Source organism: Palaemon carinicauda, chromosome 15 (assembly GCF_036898095.1).
Source record: "Palaemon carinicauda isolate YSFRI2023 chromosome 15, ASM3689809v2, whole genome shotgun sequence".
Taxonomy (NCBI): Eukaryota; Metazoa; Arthropoda; class Malacostraca; order Decapoda; family Palaemonidae; genus Palaemon; species Palaemon carinicauda.
In genome coordinates, this window is record NC_090739.1 from 42,295,071 (window position 1) to 42,314,952 (window position 19,882).

At 37.4% G+C, this 19,882-nt stretch overlaps 2 protein-coding genes across 3 annotated transcripts in view; one reads left to right on the forward strand and one right to left on the reverse strand.

Moving 5' to 3' along the window:
- Positions 1-1,023: 1,023 nt before the first annotated feature.
- LOC137653932 (uncharacterized) lies at positions 1,024-2,292 on the reverse strand. Its single transcript, XM_068387562.1, has one exon. It carries the CDS (start codon positions 2,290-2,292, stop codon positions 1,024-1,026), a length of 1,269 nt encoding a protein of 422 aa, XP_068243663.1.
- Positions 2,293-13,047: 10,755 nt separating this feature from the next.
- Positions 13,048-19,882, forward strand: part of LOC137654578 (inversin-like) — a 338,734-nt gene continuing 331,899 nt past the window's right edge. Inside the window, exon 1 of one of the 2 annotated variants that reach the window (XM_068388325.1) lies at positions 13,048-13,206. The gene's annotated coding sequence lies outside the window, so the exon portion shown is untranslated. Of the gene's footprint in view, positions 13,207-13,652; positions 13,793-19,882 lie in introns of those variants that run through there. The other variant, XM_068388326.1, reaches the window with a different exon arrangement.

Here is a 19,882-nt window from a genome sequence, read left to right on the forward strand (position 1 = left end):
TATATACATGTATTTATATACACACACTATATATATATATATATATATATATATATATATATATATATATATATATATATATATATATATATGTGTGTGTGTGTGTGTGTGTGTCTTACTTATAACTGTAATCGAACAGTTTAACATGTTTTTTTTCCCCATAAAAGAAACACAGGAAATATGAATAAATCACACTATATTTCGGTCAATAAACATCGATCCTCTTCAGGATGTAAAGTAAAAATGAGGAGTACAGTGGAGAGTGACGGTTTATATATAAACCGTCACTCTCCACTGTATCCCTCCTTTTTACTTTACATCCTGAAGAGGGTCGATGTTTATTGACCGAAATATAGTGTGATTTATTCATATTTCCTGTGTTTCTTTTATGGACCTTTTTGAAAAAAACATATATATATATATATATATATATATATATATATATATATATATATATATACATATATATATATATATATATATATATATATTTTATATGTGTATATATATACATATATATACAATGTATATTACATATATACATACATATATACATATATATATATATATTATATATATAAAATAAATATATATATATATATATATATATATATATATATATATATATATATATATATATAATGCCGTATATCATACTAACTCAGATAAAGATGTAAAATTAACAAAGACACGTGCGCCTTGTTTTTAAATGCCTCAGAGACTTTTAACCTATTCCAATTTCTTTTCCATTGGCAACCTGGGGAAAAATAGCCGAAAAGGGAACTGTATCCGGGATAATGACCGATGGAACTGCCCCACCTTTAAGACCTTAATCAGTCCTCTGCTTTAGGGCTTCTCCAGATAAAATGACCGAAATATTTAAGATTCGATACGAAAAAATAAGCTCTCAGCTGCCACTTTCGTTTGGGAGAACTATAGTAAATATTTATTTCTAAACGAAACCTTATCAATTTTACATATGTTAAGGTAAGGTACTACTACATACATGTGTTTTTGTATACATTAAATTTTCACTTTTCTTGCTTTGACAGTAGCAAACTCATCAATCATAGAACTGAAGTCAGTTTCGGATAGCAAATCTTTTTCAATGCACAAATGTGCCAACACACCAAGGCGGTGCTGACTCATTGTGGATCGCTTTACATCCTTAATTTGAGTAAGCTGGGAAAATGACCGTTCACCAGAGCAATTAGTAGCCATCAGTGATATGTAAATTTGCAAAGCCACTTCAGTGTTTGAAAATGCAGTTGAAATTCCAGTTTTGTGCATTAATTTGAACATATGTTGAGCAATACCTGTTGACGCTTCTTTGCTACATTTCTTCTTTGTCTGTTCCTTATACCAACAGATAAACTGACAGAATTCTGAATAGAAGTCAGAGGAAAGATCACTTGCATACACACCAACAAGTCTTTCAATTGCAGCTACAATATCATCATCAGACATTGATTCAAACTCAGTCAGAACACCAAACCGCTGCTGCATGGTTGAATATGCTTCAATGCGTTTTTTCAAAGCACTGTTCAGTTGATCGATGATGACATTAAAAGTGTTAACTTTAAATTTCTGCTTTCCTGTCATACTTTCCATAGCATCTGCAGCACTCCCTTCACTAACATGCTTCTTGCGTTTAGGCATTTGGCGTGTTGCACTTTCATACTTATAAGAGCTGTTTCCACAACGGTCAGAAGCTTTCTGCTCATAAATGTCAAATTTCTCTCTGCAATCACTTATGAATTGAGCCAGATTCTTCAAAAGACCAATAGCAGTTGTTAATTCAATGGTAGCACTTTGCAGCAACTTGCTGCATTGGTTGAAGCGCTGCAGAATGTCATTCCAAAGTTCACACATGAAGGATACTTCTATGGTATCCATATGCTTTGCCAAAGCGTTTGCCTGATTTCGAGTATCCGTATTCTGACTGTCATCAGCTGCAATTTCCTCAAGAGCACTGTGGAACTGCTGATATCCTTGGAATACAGCCTCAGTGGCATCAGCCCTAGCAGACCATCGGGTCTCTGTTAGGTGTTTAGGAATAAGACAATGAGGTTTCTGTTCTATGTGGATTAGCAGAATCCTCCATCGACGTGTAGATGCTACAAAGAATGTGTACAAACGCTGCAAAAACCCAAAGTATGAAACAGCTTCAACACAGCAATCCACCGCAGATTGACCAACAAGATTTAGTGAGTGGCCTGCACATGGAATATAATCCACCAAACTGTTCTTGTTTTTCAGGATTTGCTGCATACCAATGTATTTACCGGACATATTACTAGCATTGTCATACGTCTGTCCACGGCAATGAGTTAAACACAAGAAGTAATAGAAAACACACGGGTTCTTACCTCTAAGCAGGAGATCTGGCGAATGATGATTAAAGCACAGTGAACCCAACATACATAGCCCACAGACAGACTGATAAACTGGTTCTTGGTCGTTAAAAATAAAAAATAAAAAAAATCCTTAAAACTCTTATTTTATATGTAACTGAATATACTGTGTCTAAACAAATGAGAAAACGTTAATAGAACAGCGAGGGACAATTCTGTAACAAAAATATAAGCAAAAGTATCCATGAATCACTTAACAAAAACATGTCTCAAGTAAAACCTCGAAGCCAAATGAATGATCTATTAGATCATTCATTCAGTGAAAAGTTTCTTTCTACCTAGATCAGATCTAGGTAGAAAGAAACTTTTCACTGATTTACATATGATGGAACATAACGTGAGAAAATTGAGAAAATATCAATAGAACAATGAGGAACACTACTACAACAAAAATATGAGCAAAATGTTTCGATGAATCGTTTGGCAAAAACATGTGTCGAACAAAAATTCGAAGCAAAAATTAACTACTTGAGCAGAAATAAACCTGTCAGCACTCTGAGTCACTCATGATGGGCCATAACCGTTCATGGTTCTCTATGAGTTTCTGCCACCAACAGTACACACGGACAAGGACATACATGTAGAATATGTAAACAACGTCAAAAGAAATATCTGCTGTTCTGATGATTACGAAACTTAAGAATTTTATTATTTTACAGCCAAAGCACTTAAAACATTGTAAACAACTTCAGACCTTTCACAACATGGCTAATTACCGATAACTGACAGGTAACATTTTTCTCTTAGTCATAATCAAAATGTTTTTGGACTACCAGAAATGGCCTGGATTTTTTTGTGGCCCTAAGGCATGTGCCTAGTTTGCCTTATGGTTAATCCGCCACTGAGGCATGGATATATTCAAGAAATGGTGTTTCGCTGCAATTGTTTATTCACTCTATCTTTCAGATTTTAATTCTTCGATTAAAATGAACACACAAAACGTTGTCTAATATCCTTACACCTTATTAATGTTCTTCTACTTTATGTCCCTTCCCGCTTCTTTTCTTCTTCCTAGCTCCCCAGCCTATTTATATTTTACATTATTGTAAAATAATGCAGGGTCATATATCCCCCGGTTGCAATTGGGCGATGAGTGGCCTCACAGACCCCGATGTCCTACAGCATAGCCCAAATTCATAAATCCTTACAAATAATCTGTCATAAAGTCATGAATAACTTTAATGTTCGTAGAAATGTCGAAAGATGAATTAAAAGAATGGGATATTGTACTCTTGGATAGCCCCTTAAGATTTATAAGAAATCAGAAGAATAAATGATACTGAAGACCTTTTAATTAGGTGTGCATAATTGGAAATATGATATTTTCCCCACAAAATTTTTAAACCCATACCATGCATGGGTTGTAGTAGCCTATGGGTCTGGGATTCGAGACCTGCTTAAGCTCGATAGTTTCTTGTAGTGTTGCAACCTCACCATCCTTGTGAGCTGAGGATGGGAGATTTGAGGGAGCATCGGTCTATCTGCTGAGTCATCAGAAGCCATTGCCTGGCCTTCCCTAGTCCTAGCTTGGGTGGAAAAGGGCTTAGGCGCTGATCATATGGGTATGTAGTCAGTTTCAAGGACATTGTCCCGATAGGGCATGGCCACTGTTCCTAGCCTCTATAATTCATGAGCGACCGACCTTTAAACCTTTAAACACAAGCCGTTGAAATCCAGAGAACGGTTTTTTTTTTTTTTTTTTTTTTTATCAGCCCTTCTTTATCACTTGTGTATTAGTCGCAGAATGCCCGGTGATGCTCACTATCTGTTTGATCTACACGCCATCTTGGCCTCAGTCCCTACCGTTAATTATTAGATTTTGACATTGCTTGCTCTTTCCTCTTCCACATTAATTTCAGAGTAACGTGATTGTGTGATTGTATCCTGATACATCTGTGTATTTTTGTCATATTATCAACAACAAAATTAAAGGTAAACTCTGTAAGGTGGGAGGAATCAAATCAATAGGAGGGTGGTTTACAGGTTATTTGCAGTTACTTTAATGTTTGTGTTATGAATACAGTTGTCATTAATAATTCAATTAAATCGCAATTTTCAATCATTAGACGTAGTCCTCTCTTCGTTAGCCATGATTCATTTCCTGCTGAGTCATCAGCAGCCATCGCCTGGCCCTGTCTTGTCCTACCTTGTGAGGAGAAAGGCTTAGGTACTGGTCATTTATACAGTATATAAGGTCGTCTCACGAATACTGTCCCTTACCTCTGGCTCTAAACCTTAAAATAAAAATACAATATCCATATGATCATAGGCGCAGGAAAATTTTCCTACGAAGATAAAATGCTTCTAGGGTCATGCAAGCCCGAGAGTACATAACATCTATATTCTACTATTTGAAGGTCATTATCACAGCAAGCTATAATTATTGTCATTCGTAACTTTCCGAATTCAACTGTGGTTTTAAAGTTATGCCGTGTTAGGGATAAACTATTTTGAGAGACGCTGTGACCGAGGAATAAAAAAAGACAAAATTTTCTTATTATCAAACATTGGACATACATTTCCAAAATATTCAGCCAAAAAACAAATATTTTTACACGTTCTATATTAAAAATTTTATTTTTTTCTATTGATTTTGGTATGCCAACTGTTCATCACAGCGGTTTTCTTGTTTTACAGCCCAAATGGTTTAATTTTCTTTGTTCCGTTTTTTATTTTACCTGAAGTGAAGTTGTATCAGATCTTATACTAAAAGCTTCAATTCTAAAACAACGATAATAATAAAGTAAAGTACAATCCATATCCCCTTGTTTTGAACAATCAAATATAAATTGTTTGTAACTATTAATTAGACACTTTCCTGGTTAATTGAATGGAAGTACTGTACGTGCCGCTATTTTGAGGCTACTATTTTTTTTTTTTTTTTTTTTTTTTTTATAGGTATTATCAGATTCCTTACTTGGGCGTGGTGGCCATAACGCAGATCTTCGGTTTTAACATGGCTTATGCGCCATAGTCTTACTTTACTTTAATGACTGTTTTCCTGGTCCTATATCACACATGGAAAGCCTGCGCCCTACAGGATCTACAAGATCTGTTTGCCGAGGCTATTAGAAAATGAAAGTCATTCAGCCATGTTTCAGTTATTGTTAATATGTTGAAACATTTCTCATTTACCAATTCTCTCATTTGAATTGTTTTATTACCAACAGACTGAATATTTACATAGCCGGAATTTACGACGTCCTCAGTATTCATGATCCGCATCTTCTGCCAGTTTCGTCAATTCCACGTCCAAAGCTTTACAATTTCTTGAATCTACCATATATGATCGCATTTTTTTTCTTTTTTTTTTTCTTTTAGTACTTGGGCGTCACATACCTTTGTGTTATGATTCCCCGCACATTTCCCACACATTTCAACATCAGTCTTGAACTTCAGTCTTTTTCAAAATGTCCATACTTCTGAGAGTGGAAGCCGGTGATCGCGTGGTACTGTAAAGTACTTATCACGCATGCTATACGTGGCCTATCGCAAAATAACTTGTTGGCCATAATAATAAATAACCTTTCGAATTTCAGGATAACATTTCAGCATGAAGTGGGTAGTTCCTCCCACCGCACTTTTCTTGAATAACACCTTGACTTATCTTCTCTTTAGTATAAATTCTCTTTATTGAGGATGTACTTATATATACAGTACAGTATCTTATTTTCTCCCACTTTATTTTGGCGTTTTCTGAGTCATTAGATTTAGTAACTCGTCTATTATTTTAGTTTTTTACGATTATATATTATCAGTTTTCTCTGAGAGATTTTCCTTTTTTCCATTTTGGGGAAAGATCACTAGTCACGCGTGTGGTCTTACCACTTGCTCTGTATTAATAATAATAATAATAATAATAATAATAATAATAATAATAATAATAATAATAATAATAATAATAATAATAATAATAATAATAATAATAATAGAAAATACAGTATTTGTTTAATTTCAGAGCTGAAAAATAATATTTTTCTAAATTTAATAATTATTTGTTATAGTTTATTATGTTCTCGTAAACACGATGACTTAAAATCTATAAAACATATTTCAGTGATTTTGAAGCTATCGACTCACATTCTCATAATAAAGAAAATTGTTGCATTTGCATGCTTATGAAGCCGTCTTCTTTTTTTTTTTTTTTTTTTTTACACCATCAAATATTCCGGATACCAGTTAACATTTCAAGTACAAGTTCTTTAATTTTACATTTATTTTTGCAACAGAGTAAGTACCTAGGTAAAAGAAAAGTGTTCACATTTTATGCGCCTACAAAAAAATTTAATCGCAGGTAAACTGTTACTATCTAATACGAACTGTCATTAATACATAATTCTTGCCTTGATGAAATAAAACACTAATTTGTACCATCCCAAAAAATTATCATTTGAACATGTGAAATCCTACCTCCGACTTTCATTTAGTCCTTAGTGTCCAAGTAGAATAAGCATACATACACCGAACATAATCTTAACATATACAATACTTACATACATACATACATACATACATACATACATACATACATCATCATCCACCGCTACTAGTCCACTGCGGAACAAAGGCCTCAGACATGTCCTTCCACTTGTGTCTATTTATGGCCTTTCTCTGGCAGTTTATACCCGCAAACTTTCCAAGTTTGTTAATCCATCGTCTTCTCTTCCTTCCCCTACTTCTTTTGTAATCTCTATGTACCCATTCTGTTATTCTTAATGTTCATCATTTTATGATTCCTTTGAATAATGATATTATAGAGGCCTACTTGAAATGCAACAAAATGCGAATTACAATCATGCATGCAGTTCCTTCACTATCTAAGCTTGATATAATATAATGGTAAGTAGGTCGAGGAAAGTGCCTCCTCAACATCCAGATCTCAGCATTGATAATGTTTTTTTTTTTTTTTTTTTTTTTTTTTTTTTTTTTTTTTTTTTAACTCTGTATGACTATTACTTTTTAGGAGTGATTCTTGATAGCAAATTTACTTTTAAGAAACACATTCGGTTTGTCTCTTCTTCAATTGCACAAAAATGGGCTTATTTTGAAAGTCTTTTAAGATTTTTGGCAATTAATCTTTTCTGAAGTGTTTTAATTTTTTTCATTCTGTCTCGTTTCGAGTATTGTTCTTCTGTTCTCCTACTGAATCTCATTTTAATTTGTTAGATAGGAATTTAAGGTCTATTAAATTTCTTATTCCTGATCTAGATATTAATCTCTGACACAGTCGTTCAGTTAGTTTGTTATGCATGTTGCATAAGATTTTTCATACTTCTGACAATCCTTTGCACTCAGATCTTTCCGGACAGTACTATCCTGTTCGTAACGCGAGGTATGCAGTTAATTTTAATAGTCATGCTTTCTCCATCGTGAGGCTAAATACTACACAGTAAAGGCTTTAAAGGCCACTCATGAATGGCATAAGGCAAGGAACAGTGACATTACCTATCAAGTAGGACAATGACCTAGACACTGACCATATTACATATGATCAATGCCCAAACGCCCCTCTCCACCGAAGCTAGGATTAAGGAGGGCCAGGCAATGGCTGCTGGTGACTCAGCAGATGGACCTATTGGCTCTCCCGAACACTCCATCCTTACCTCACAAGGATTGTGAGGTTGCAGCAACCAAAGAAATTAACGAGTTTGAGCGGGACTCAAGCCGCAGTCTGGCAATCACCAATCAAGGACGCTACCACCAGGTCACCACAAGTTTCTTTTTATTCCTGATGTGACCAAGTTGTGGAATGATCTTCCTAATCAGGTAGTTGAATCAGTGGAACTTCAAGTCAGTTGAACTTGCAATGAATGTTTTCTTGTTGAACAAGTCTCTTTTTATAGTTTATGTATGGAAAATGTATTTTAATACTGTTATTGTTTGTTTTCAAATATGTTATTTTAATTGGTCATTATTTCTCTATTAGTTTATTATTTCCTAATATCCTTTCCTTACTGGGCTATTTTCCCTGTTGGAGACCTTGGGCTCCCGAAGACCTATTATTCTTATCAAAAATAATGATTTGTTAATCGGAATTCATTTCTCTGATAGGATACGTTATAAAAACATCTTATAAGGGACTGTCTCTACATATGTTATAGAAAATATATCTCCCTCAAAATTAAGAAATAAAAAAAAAAAATCTTCAGCTCCACCTAGACTTTTAAATGTAATTTTACCGAAATTGCGGTAAGTTTTTATACAAGCCCAGAACTCCCTAATGGCGGTACACTCTAGTCCTCTGATTGGCTATAACTTCCTCGGCTGTTATTGGTCGTTGCATTTGTTTACTATAGCTACAGACACATATCTAACGTCGGAATCAAAACAGTCAATTATTCCTTCGAATAATTTATATTACACTTGAAATGTAACAAAATACGAATTGCAGTCATGTACTGTAGTTCGTTGACTATATGAGATCAATAAAACAAATGTATTTATACGAATATCGAATATTAGCCATGTATTTATTGCTCAATACCTCACTCAAACCATCAAACAATGAATCAGTCATTTTGACAAGCTCTAACCTCTAAAGTTCATCCTACTCCTTATGACGTCACAAAAACGTATTTTTGTGAATATAAATAATTATGTGTTAATCAGAATATATCTTTTTGATAAAATATGTTATTAAAACGTCTAGGAAGGGACTGATATTACAGAAATTCGGGCAGCTTTTTCGACCAGCAACTCATAAATCATAGGAACTCTCTATTGGCGGGATATTCCAGTCCTCTGATTGGCTGTGTCTTCTCAGCTGTGATTGGTTTTTGCCTTTATTTACAAATTCACACATACACCTTTAACATCGTAGCCAGAACTCATTTGATTATTCCTTCAAAAAGGACGCGTTTATTTAGCTTTTGCATCTCAACAAGATCCATTATCTAATACATAACTAAATAAATAATATTATGAGCTTGTTTTCATATAAATTTTAATATTTAAGTGTTTATCTATCTGCAATGAGAATAGGTATTTTACCTCCACCCAGTTAAATTCATTCATAAAATACGAGATTACATAACATCACCTAAAATCACCAATCACGGCAGCGGACAAATCAGCCAATGAGACGCCATATATTTCCCTCCAAGGAATCGCATTAGGTGAGAGCGTTCCCTGTCATATAGACAGTAATGGACTGCTGTTGGCAAACGAATCAAGTTCACACGATAATTTCGTTAACAGTGGGTTGGTTTTTCATCATTATTCATCATTCTATCTTATACACACAACAATGATATTTACGATCCGTTTTATTGCCAAATAATTGTTTTGAGTTTGTTTTCATAAAATTTGTAGATTTCTAGGCCATGATTTATCTGAAATATAGGTATAAGTATTTTCACCACCACACAGTTGAATTTATTCATAACATACTATTGCATGAAATCACTACAGGGAACGAATCCACCCGCAATAAATGCACCAAGGGAAATGGTCCTTCTCATTTATGGGTTGCTGTTGGCAAACGTATCAAATTCACATAAAGATGAAAAGGATCTTATTTTATTACTAAATATGTTTTGAGTTTGTTTCCATAAAAGTTAGATTTTAAGTCGTAATTTATCTGAAATATGTAATATACTGTTGATATTAAACCTTATAACTATATATTTTCTAATAAAGATAACTAATGATTTTGGTAATGATCCGTTCAATTACATTATATTTGAAACGTAACAAAATAGCAACTAAAGTCTTATAGTTCCTTCACTTTTTAGCTCGATATGATAACAGCATTTACCAAGTGTTACTCAATATCTCACACAGACCAAGCAAAGAGATTAATCAATCATTTCGACCAGCTGCAAAATTCATCCTACTCACTATGACGTTACAGAGACTTGTTTTCTCAATATAGATTCTTTGGTGATCAAAAATTTTCCCTTTGATAAAGTGTTATAAAAACACTCTATAAGGAACCGTTTCTTTATGTTTTGAAATAAGTATATCTCTAATTCACATGAAAAGGAAAATAAATCTTCAGCACCGTCCCCCCATAGCTAGAGCGTTTAAATACGATTTTATGGAAATTTGGATAGGTTTCTCAAACGGTAAGTCATAAGTTCTCTCAGCAGTAAATTTCAGTCCTCTGATTGGCTATGTCTTCCTCAGCTGTGATTGGTGGTTGTCTTCGCTTTCTACAGCTTTACAGACAAACACATGCACATCTAACATCGTAGCCAGAACACTGTCAAGTATTCCTTCGAATATGACTTACTTATTTACCTTATATCCTTCAACAAAATCCATTATCTATTGACTGTAAATTAGTAGTTCTTTTGATTTTATTTCCAGGAAATTGTAATTTTTCAGTCATAATTTATCTTGAACAAAATATAGGTTTTTCACCACTACCCAGCTAAATTCATTACGTCACATACAACCACCAATCAGAGATGAGAAAGAATCAGCCAATGAGACGCCAGATATTTCCCGCTAAAAATGCATTAGATGAAAGGGTTACTCTGAGTTATGGGCTGCTGTTGGCAAAGAAGCCAGTTTCACGCAAGGCATTTTGTTCAAACGCTCTAGCTGAGAGGGGTTTATCTATTTATCCTCTGGTTTATATATATATATATATATATATATATATATATATATATATATATATATATATATATATATATATATGAGCTGCTGTATATGGAAAGTTAAATTTAAGCAAGTCATTTCATCAAAACGCTCCAGCTACAGTTTTTTTTTTATCTTAATTCAATTTTATACATACAGTATAACGATGATATTTAAACAGCGTGAATAGAATATTCATTTTCTTTTTATTTATATCTTTTAAATATCATTCAAATGTTATCAGTTACAGGCTTTTTTTTCCAGCAATCACACTTTCATTTTAAGTGTATTCCCATGAAAATTGTAAGTTTTCAGCCATAATGTATCTACAATAAGTATAGATTTTCACCACTACCCAGTTAAATTCATTCATACAAATAGGATTGCAGGTATAAAACTTACAATCAAAACTGAGGAAGAATCAGCCAATGAGACGCCAGATATATGGTGGGAAGGTTCCTCTGCTCAAGTGGCTGATTGTTGTTGGCGAACGAGTTAGATTCACGCGATGGATTTCGTTAAAACTGTTTTTATAATTTAAGGTTTTTCTGGGGTTCCACAAACATGATGGTGGATCATCATCAGCCTGTCTTGATATAACCGATTTTAGTTGGGATGAAGAATAGCCCTGGCTCCTAACTTACAGATAACGTATTTGTATTAATAAAATTGTAATGTAAAGATGTGGCATTTCCAGTTTATGTCTTTTTAATAATTTCATGGAGTCTCTTATAGAATGCCGTCATTTTATTTCTTATGAAAACCACTGAACTCTAGAATGACTGAAGGGAAATTTGATATAAATTTCTGCCTGTTTTATTATTTCATTTTTATCTATCTATTTACAATAATATGGAACAGACTCGGTATTATGCTTTTGCGACTACTAGGGTTGGTCCAAGAGATGAAAGAATGAGCAAACAGTCAGTGTCACGTTCATCCTTGATTTTCTGAATCAACAATGAACACTTACTGAAAATTCCATAGCATCAGCTACTAAACATAAGCTACCTAGGTAAGGGTTATCAGAAGTGCATCAACCCTCACAAGTAGGCTACAGTGCCTTCACATAATAGTGCATAATTGTTTTAGCTGTATTCCCTAGGTTATGTAATTGCTTTGTAAACAGCGTACCACACCGTAACTGCATTATCTCACCAACAATAGTTGATAATGAAATTATCTTAGTATGATAGGGCCATTAGCACCTTAATTAGGCTTCCGTTGCTGTCCATCAAACAAAGAATCGAACATAGATTGTGTTTTTTAACCTAAACTGTAACAGTTTATACGATGTCTCTTTAAGGCAAGCATCACGTGGGATGTTAGTAATTGCCCTTAAAGAGTATGCTCACTCATGAATGAATGGGGAAACGATTTTTTTTTTGGGGGGGGGGGGGGGGCGTGGATTACTTTACAGCACAAGAAATTGGTTAATATTCTAATCGAATGTAGAAATTGTGTGAAATTTGTATAAGAAAACTGTCAACTATTATCTACAAAAAAAAAAAAGGAAAAATGCTTCCAATATCTAAATTTAAACACACAGTCAAGAATGCTTAATTTACTAGCCAAAGTGTAGCCATATTTCTATTTTTACAGTTATTACTGTCACACAAAATACTTTAGTACTTGTCCTGGCTGATGTTGATTCTTTGTGATAAAATCTTATAAATGTTTTAAAATATTGTTTTAGATTAACCATCTGGGTTTTAGTCAGCATATTTTCCTCTTCAAATGGTCGGCTGTAGATTATCTTATATAAAATACCGTGAAATATTAGCTCATAATGTAAGCATGAATCAAATGCTGTAAAGATCAGCGACATGCTTGCTTATTCTTCCATATTATAACATTTCCATAATAATGATATCTCTTTTTAATAATTAAACGCTGGTATTTACTCTGCTTTAAAGACCAGGATTATTTACAGCCGAATTTAATGCCCAATTCCCTAATTTTACATTGTAATCTCACAATTTCCCCAATTGTTCTTTCTAGTTCGGTATTCGGAGCTGTTATTGTGTCCTTGGCTCTTGAATGAAAAGTTCAAGACGAAGATTGTTGTTTTGATAAGTCAAATCTGACAGTGCTCAGTTACCATGGATAAATACGTCTGAAGTTATATTTGTGTTTGTAATTCCTATAATTATGGTGACTAACGAACAGCGTATGGTACCAAATTGTCAAGAACTCAAGGATTGTGGTAATTCTTTTTCTGTTGTAATTAAGATTGGGGGAATTATATGATACTTTAATTTTTTCAACTGCATATCTTGTTTTATTCATTTCTGGTCATGAATACTATGGATTTATAAGTTTTCTGGTTCTAGTTTACCGCAGCACAATATTCATAAATCTATTTCTACCAACACAATTGAATATAACTATGCTAAAACACGTTCGTTTGTTCAGATTGTTCGGCATTTACAGCCTAAAACACTAGTTTGAACTTTGAACCCTATTATCTAGTTCGGGTTTTCTCACCCCGGTAAAGTTTTACTCTATTACAGATTCTCATTTCGAACTGAAAATATATGTTTTCCTGTAGTAAGTGACGTGATTTGACCGAATTTATCCTTCATTTCAACTGCAAACAAACAGAACAACCAGTTCGACTAACTTTAGGTAGTCGAACTGGTTGTTGTTGCTGTTGAAATGAAGATGAAAACTGGTTAAATCACATTACTTACTACAGGAAAACATATATTTTCTGTTAAAATGTTTAAGTATAATGGGTATTGTTCCTATTTGGGATTGCTTCCCTCACCAGAAAACAAAAACATCAAAAGGTAATGTTGATCTACGCACGCTAACATTAGCAATGTTACGCTAACGTTAGTACTGTTACGATAACATTAGCAACACTATATATAATGGTTCTTGTTACGCCACTGGCTCGCTTATGCTCGCGGGAAAATAAAACATAAAGCTCATATGTACTGGCAAGCGGTAATGTTGAGCTGTGCACGTTAACGTTAGCAATGTTACTCTAACATGCAATGTTATGCTAACATTAGCAACGCTAAATATAATGGTTCTTGTTCCGCCACTGGCTCGCTTACGCTCGCAGGAAAATAAAATATCAAGCTCGTATGCACTGGCAAGCGGTAATGTTGAGTTGCGCACGTTAACAAAATAATAAAACTAACATATTAAAATTAAAGAAATTAATGACTTACTTTTATGAAACCGACAATGAAACTTGTGGGTCATCGGGGTGTTGTGACTGTGAGTCTGTGACGTCTTAACTTCTTTGTCTTAGTTTAGTACTGCACTTAGAACACTGTAAACGTTGGGCTATTACATTACGAGATTTAAGAAAATTATCAACATTGGAATTCACCAAAATACTTTCAAGTATGGATTACTGCAGTCATTACAATTTTCTAAAACTTCCATCGTAAAATACGCAAAAATATGTCACTTGAACTAACAAAGACCTGACTTGGACAAAGGTTTCCACGGAAAAGGTTTTGTTGGAAGGTGGGGGTAGGGAAATATTAACCCCCCTGTGCAAACTTTCCATACGTATGGGTTCGTGATTGGTTAACAGAAAAGCAATGGAGTCTAGAGAGTAAACATGAATGAACCACAATGGGAAACTTGTCCAGAGCAAGTATTTATGAGAAATCTGGGCGTGACAAGGTAATAACAAAATGTATAAAAGTAATACAGTATAGCAAGATAAAATGGAGTGTATGATAAATAATATTTAACAGGAATATAAAATGAGGTGATTTTATAAAGTATCGGGTAATAAAACGAGTAATACGGGGGTCAAATGTAATATGTATACGAGGGTATTACATAAAAGGGTTTAAGTCATATACTTGAATAAAGCAGGTGAAGTCGAATAGTTAAATTTGACGGCTAGAGAAGAAGAAATTCTATTGGTGGAGGAGGAGTCTATGCGCAGGGAGGAGGGGTTCTTGCGCAGAAGGTCGAAACCTGCTATGTACCTATGAACGAATGAGAGCGACTACAACTGACAAGTAGAATGACAAAAAATAAATGAAAAACAATGCTAATGTTAGCATGTTACACTAACATTGCCAATGTTATATTGTGCAGCTCAATATTACCGTATTTTTTCATGAGACATGGCCTTTGCAACGGCTCCTCCAAAGTTTATCCTCTTATGCTGTTTTGTCTTTTCCTCCGTTTATTGTACATCCAAGAAGGTAATGTATAGAAAAGGAAAGGCTTGTTTTACCATTATATACCGTTTTCCCCACCCAAAACCCCGAGTTCCCACTGGGGGTCCCCCATTATCGTAGAATATAGACATCTATATATATATATTTCTGAATCTATTCATTTGCGACGGGAACGCGTGTCATTTACGAAGAGAGTGGAAATTTTTCTATAGAAAAAAGTATTTTTTTCCGAGGTTACATTGCTCTGTAATACTATACAATAATACCCCGACCCCCTTCCTATATAAATCCAGTTTTGGGGGATCCCATAGGTATCCGGGTGTTTTTAGGTTGGGAATTGCCAAAAGAGAATTATATGCAGGAATAGCAATGATCAGAAATAAATAAAAAAACTGGATAACCAATTTTAAAATATGTAGGCCTAGTGGGTGTATGTATGATAGATGCCACCTGTATGTATAATGACGGCTGGCTAAGAATATGGCATTGTAAGGGGGGTCACAGGGGGTTATTAGCCCCTCCGGTAGGTAAGGACACGGCTTGTAGGTTAGGTTAGGCGAGGAAGTTTAAGTTAGTGGTGTTCTTGTTTAGAGGTTTTGCAGAAAAACGTACTAGAATACGGGAAGAAAATTCCCATTTTCTATGCATGAGGGAGGAACTTGCCCCTGATATACAAAGGCTCCGTATATGGTTCCTATAATAGGAGCAAGATTAAAGTATCATAATTACTTGTAAATTATATCATGTACCTTAAATGATCTTTGCTCCCCTGTGACTGGTTTTACTTGCAAATAAACATTCTTCCTTGCTTATAGGAATCTGGTAAGATGTCGTGGGTATGCTGCACACACACCAACTATGTGGGTCTTTATTTTAGTGATATTTTTAGTAGGGCTGGGCAAAAACTACTAAAATGGGATTAAGACTAACTGACAGTGATAATTGTGACTACCTTTGTCATTAGCTGCAAGCTCCAGTCTATTGCAAAGGTTTATGCTTGGTGGAAAGGACAGAATATGTAGGCAGTTGTAATTGCATTGAATAAATATTGCATTTTCAAGTTTAGCAATTGAATCTTTTTATTAGGAAAATAATTGGTAAATCTACAGTTTCAACTAAGATTGGATATCCATTGTGAAAATTTATTTTTTCTAGCTTAAACAGTGTGTTTTCAATGAATTTTATCTTTATTTCTACCATGAATAATCAGATTTAGAGATACAAAACCCCTCTTGATAACTCCAATAATGGGGTTCCACAGTGGGAAATCGTGGTTTTTGTTGAAAATACAGGAAATGGGTTAAATAAGTGAAGCTGTATAACCTAAACATTAATATTGTAATAAAAAAGTTACCTTACAGTAATCAAAATTGAATAGTAGCAATGAAACACGGTCAAAACACCTGAGGTTTTGTTTGCCAGACTTCCGGATGCACAGAAAACTTGATTTGTACCGACACAGAATACAAACCATTCCGTCCTCTTTAGTTGGGGTATCAATTTCGGTGAAGCTGTAAACTAGTCGATAGCTTTTACAACTACTGAGCTCCCTCCTTTTGCTAGTTAGAGGGGGGGGGGGGTGGATGACCTCTCTCCGTTCCCTGTATACCGGCGACCAGCTGCCACTTTTCAATTCAACTCGGTAGAGTGCAGATGTGCTGTCTGTCTCTCCTGCAAAATAGTGGGGAAAAATACAGTACCTCCTATATTTTAGAACTGGCTGGTTTAAATTTATGCTTTTTCTTTGCTTTGGCTTTACTTTTACTTTTCAGGAGTGCTTGCCCATGAAGGTTCAATATGCGAACCAGTCCTGGGAAGGAAGGTCGCCGCTCCGGCACCTTCATGTCCGCTGAGGAGACGAGCCCTCAGGGCCTCTGCCCTTCGTGCAAGGGTTATTCCTGCACAGAGAAGTCTCCGTGTAATGGTTGTAGGGATTGGTCGCCCTCCCAATGGATGCGATTTGTAAATGCAGGAAGAAGAGATAGAAGAAGGATTCTTCCCCCCTGGAGTTTTCTGCGAAGGAAAAGAAACCCAGACCTCCTACTCCTGCGAATCAGTCCGCCCATTCTGGCTCTTTCCGTTGGGGTTCCCCTGGAGCCCATTCGAGTTAGAGCAGCACCCCTTCAACGCCTGGGCAACCCTGCAGTTCGGCGGTCTCTGTTGCTTCCCATAGTGAAGCAGTGCCGACCTCCGCTGCAGGGAAACCCGTTGATGATGACTCGCTGCAACGTATATGGCCAGCCTCCCGTCCAAGGAACATCTTCAGGAGGTCCTCCACTTGGGCATACGTGCGTGCTCAGGCGCAGAGTCCTCTTCTCTGGCCCGTTATTCCGTCCGCTCTCCTTCGGAGGACGGACAGAGGCAGGTGAGGACGAGTACTGTACTCCCCTGGGGTATTTTGTCTAGGGACTTTCGAGTTCCAGGAACAAGCTTCGGCCTTGTTCCTCCGGCTAAACCTGGACTTGATCCTCTGGAGGGGTTTGCCCCTGCGGAGGGAAAGGGAAAGGATTTGCCTGGAGGCTTGCCTCCAGGTGAGGGGTAATCGATCCTTCCGAGGAAAGACTAACCCACACCCATCGTCGCCGATCTTTAGTCTCACCCTTGCGGCGATGCTCCCCCGGGAATGAAGGTGGCTGACCTTGCTTCCCGCTTGCGGGAGAGGTGAGTCTCCCCCGAGTGGTTCCCCCATGGGGGTTCCACTAACGCCCTATGGACTCATCCATATCAGCATAGAGTCCATCCGACGGTGGCCTGATAACGGTCACATGACTCGTCACATCATCTTGTCTCCTCGTCATCGCACCTGCAGGGTGCAGCGAGGACTATACCATCCTCGCTAGCTCAAGCCAACCCAACCCTTACTTACGGTGGAGAGTAAGGTTGCACGCATGACTTCTACTTGATACACACCGCTCGGTACCATTCAGCGCTCACTCCGTCACCAGAACACACTACGCACGCGCCACACACCCGGTGAGTACTCCTTTTGCGCAACACTCGGTTAGCACTCCTCACGTGCCATACCCGGTAATCGCTCCTCGCACGGCCAGCGCGACACATGCAATAAGCGCTACAGCTTCAGGGAGCGCTTCGCACTCATACAACACGTGCGCGCTTCCAGGAGGCGCGCCCTCTACCTTACGTACTCCAGCGCATCCTTGGACTGCTACACCTGGGGATAGCAGGGACGTTCAGCGCCTGTGCGTGCCTCCAAGAGACACGTTCTTGGTCGACTGCACTCTGGCAAGAGCGCACACCTGCCTGAGGGCGAGTGCTCACCAAATAGTGAGCTCTCTTTACGTAAGAGGGAGTGGCAAAGAGACCTAGCACATTCCATCCAGTGCGATTGCACTACGGAACCACTGATGGCCCAGCCAATGCGCACATGGCAAGTAGGTAATATGCACCAACAACACCGTGGTGCAGATCACTCTAAGGTCTCCAGGCTTACAGTTACACCGAGAACTTCGAAGCGACGTTCCACACGGGAATATGATAGACCTGACAAGCCCTCGAGGCCAGTTCCCTTCAAGGCTTCATTACCAGGTCCTAGACATCAAGGTTTTTCCTTTACCAAGGGAACCCCGAGGTTTCAGGACCTGATGAAGGCTATGAAGGAGGTGGTAGGGCTTCCAGCACAACCCCCTTCCTCGGTAGTCAGAACCCCTGCGATTCCGTTGTACTCCAAAGGCAAGGATCCCCGCCCTTCAGATCCTCGACGCTCTTCACTTCCAAGGCAGACCCGATCCCCTACCACGGTACACTCCTCCAGATATGAAGATTACCTGAGGAGTAATGGTTCGACCATGCAGGACCCCACATGGGAGAGGTTGGGCATAATTCCTATTGTGCCCGAGGGCAAGAGGAGGGAAAGGAGGAATAGAACTCGCACCCTAGGCTAAGCAGGGGTTCGAGATCTCCAAGAGAAATCTCATACACGGAGCACTACCGCCTGTCGCCCATAGAGCCTGTGGGATCATCCCCCAAGGAGGCTCCAACTCAAGCCAGCGTGACTGAGGGAGCAGGACCTAAGGTCACAAGGGCTTTGGGAAAACCCTCTCTCCTGGATTCCATTGCTCCAGAACCCAAAGAGAGGAAGGTCTCTAAGACCATTCCTAAGAACTGGCAGTCTATGGGTGACCGTCAGCTTCAAAGGAATGAGTAAGGGTCCAACCACTGCGGGAGTGTATCCCACAGTGGTCTACCTACCAGATCATTAAAGACCCCAGTTGACGAACTCCACCCTCCTCGAGCTGCTATGGGTGCTAGCTCGGGTGAGGAAGCACCCTTTTACAACGGATCTAACCGCTCAGATGGGGTCTTACCGCCGGCCTCCAGCTCGAAGGTGTCTGCACTAGAGCAAAAGGACTCTTAATAGAGTTTTTCTTCAGGTCCTTTCGTGCATTCGCCGCGTGAACAACCTCGGGGAACCAGACCAGGTCCCGCGTGAGGGCCAAGACACGGTTCTGGATCTGTTCTCTGACGCCCCTAAACCCACCAAAACCAGAGTATCCTTACCCTGTGAAAGAGAACTATATGCTCCACCAACCCTCTTAAGTTGCTGACAAGATACAACAGTCTATGTAGCTCCCTTACCTGTTTTATTAAAGCCAAATAAAGAAGAAGTATGGTTTTGATGGACAGGTCTTTATTTGAAGACCTGAAAACCATTGTTACGTTCGAAGATGGTGTTTTGAGATCTCTTGGTCAACAGGAGTGCTC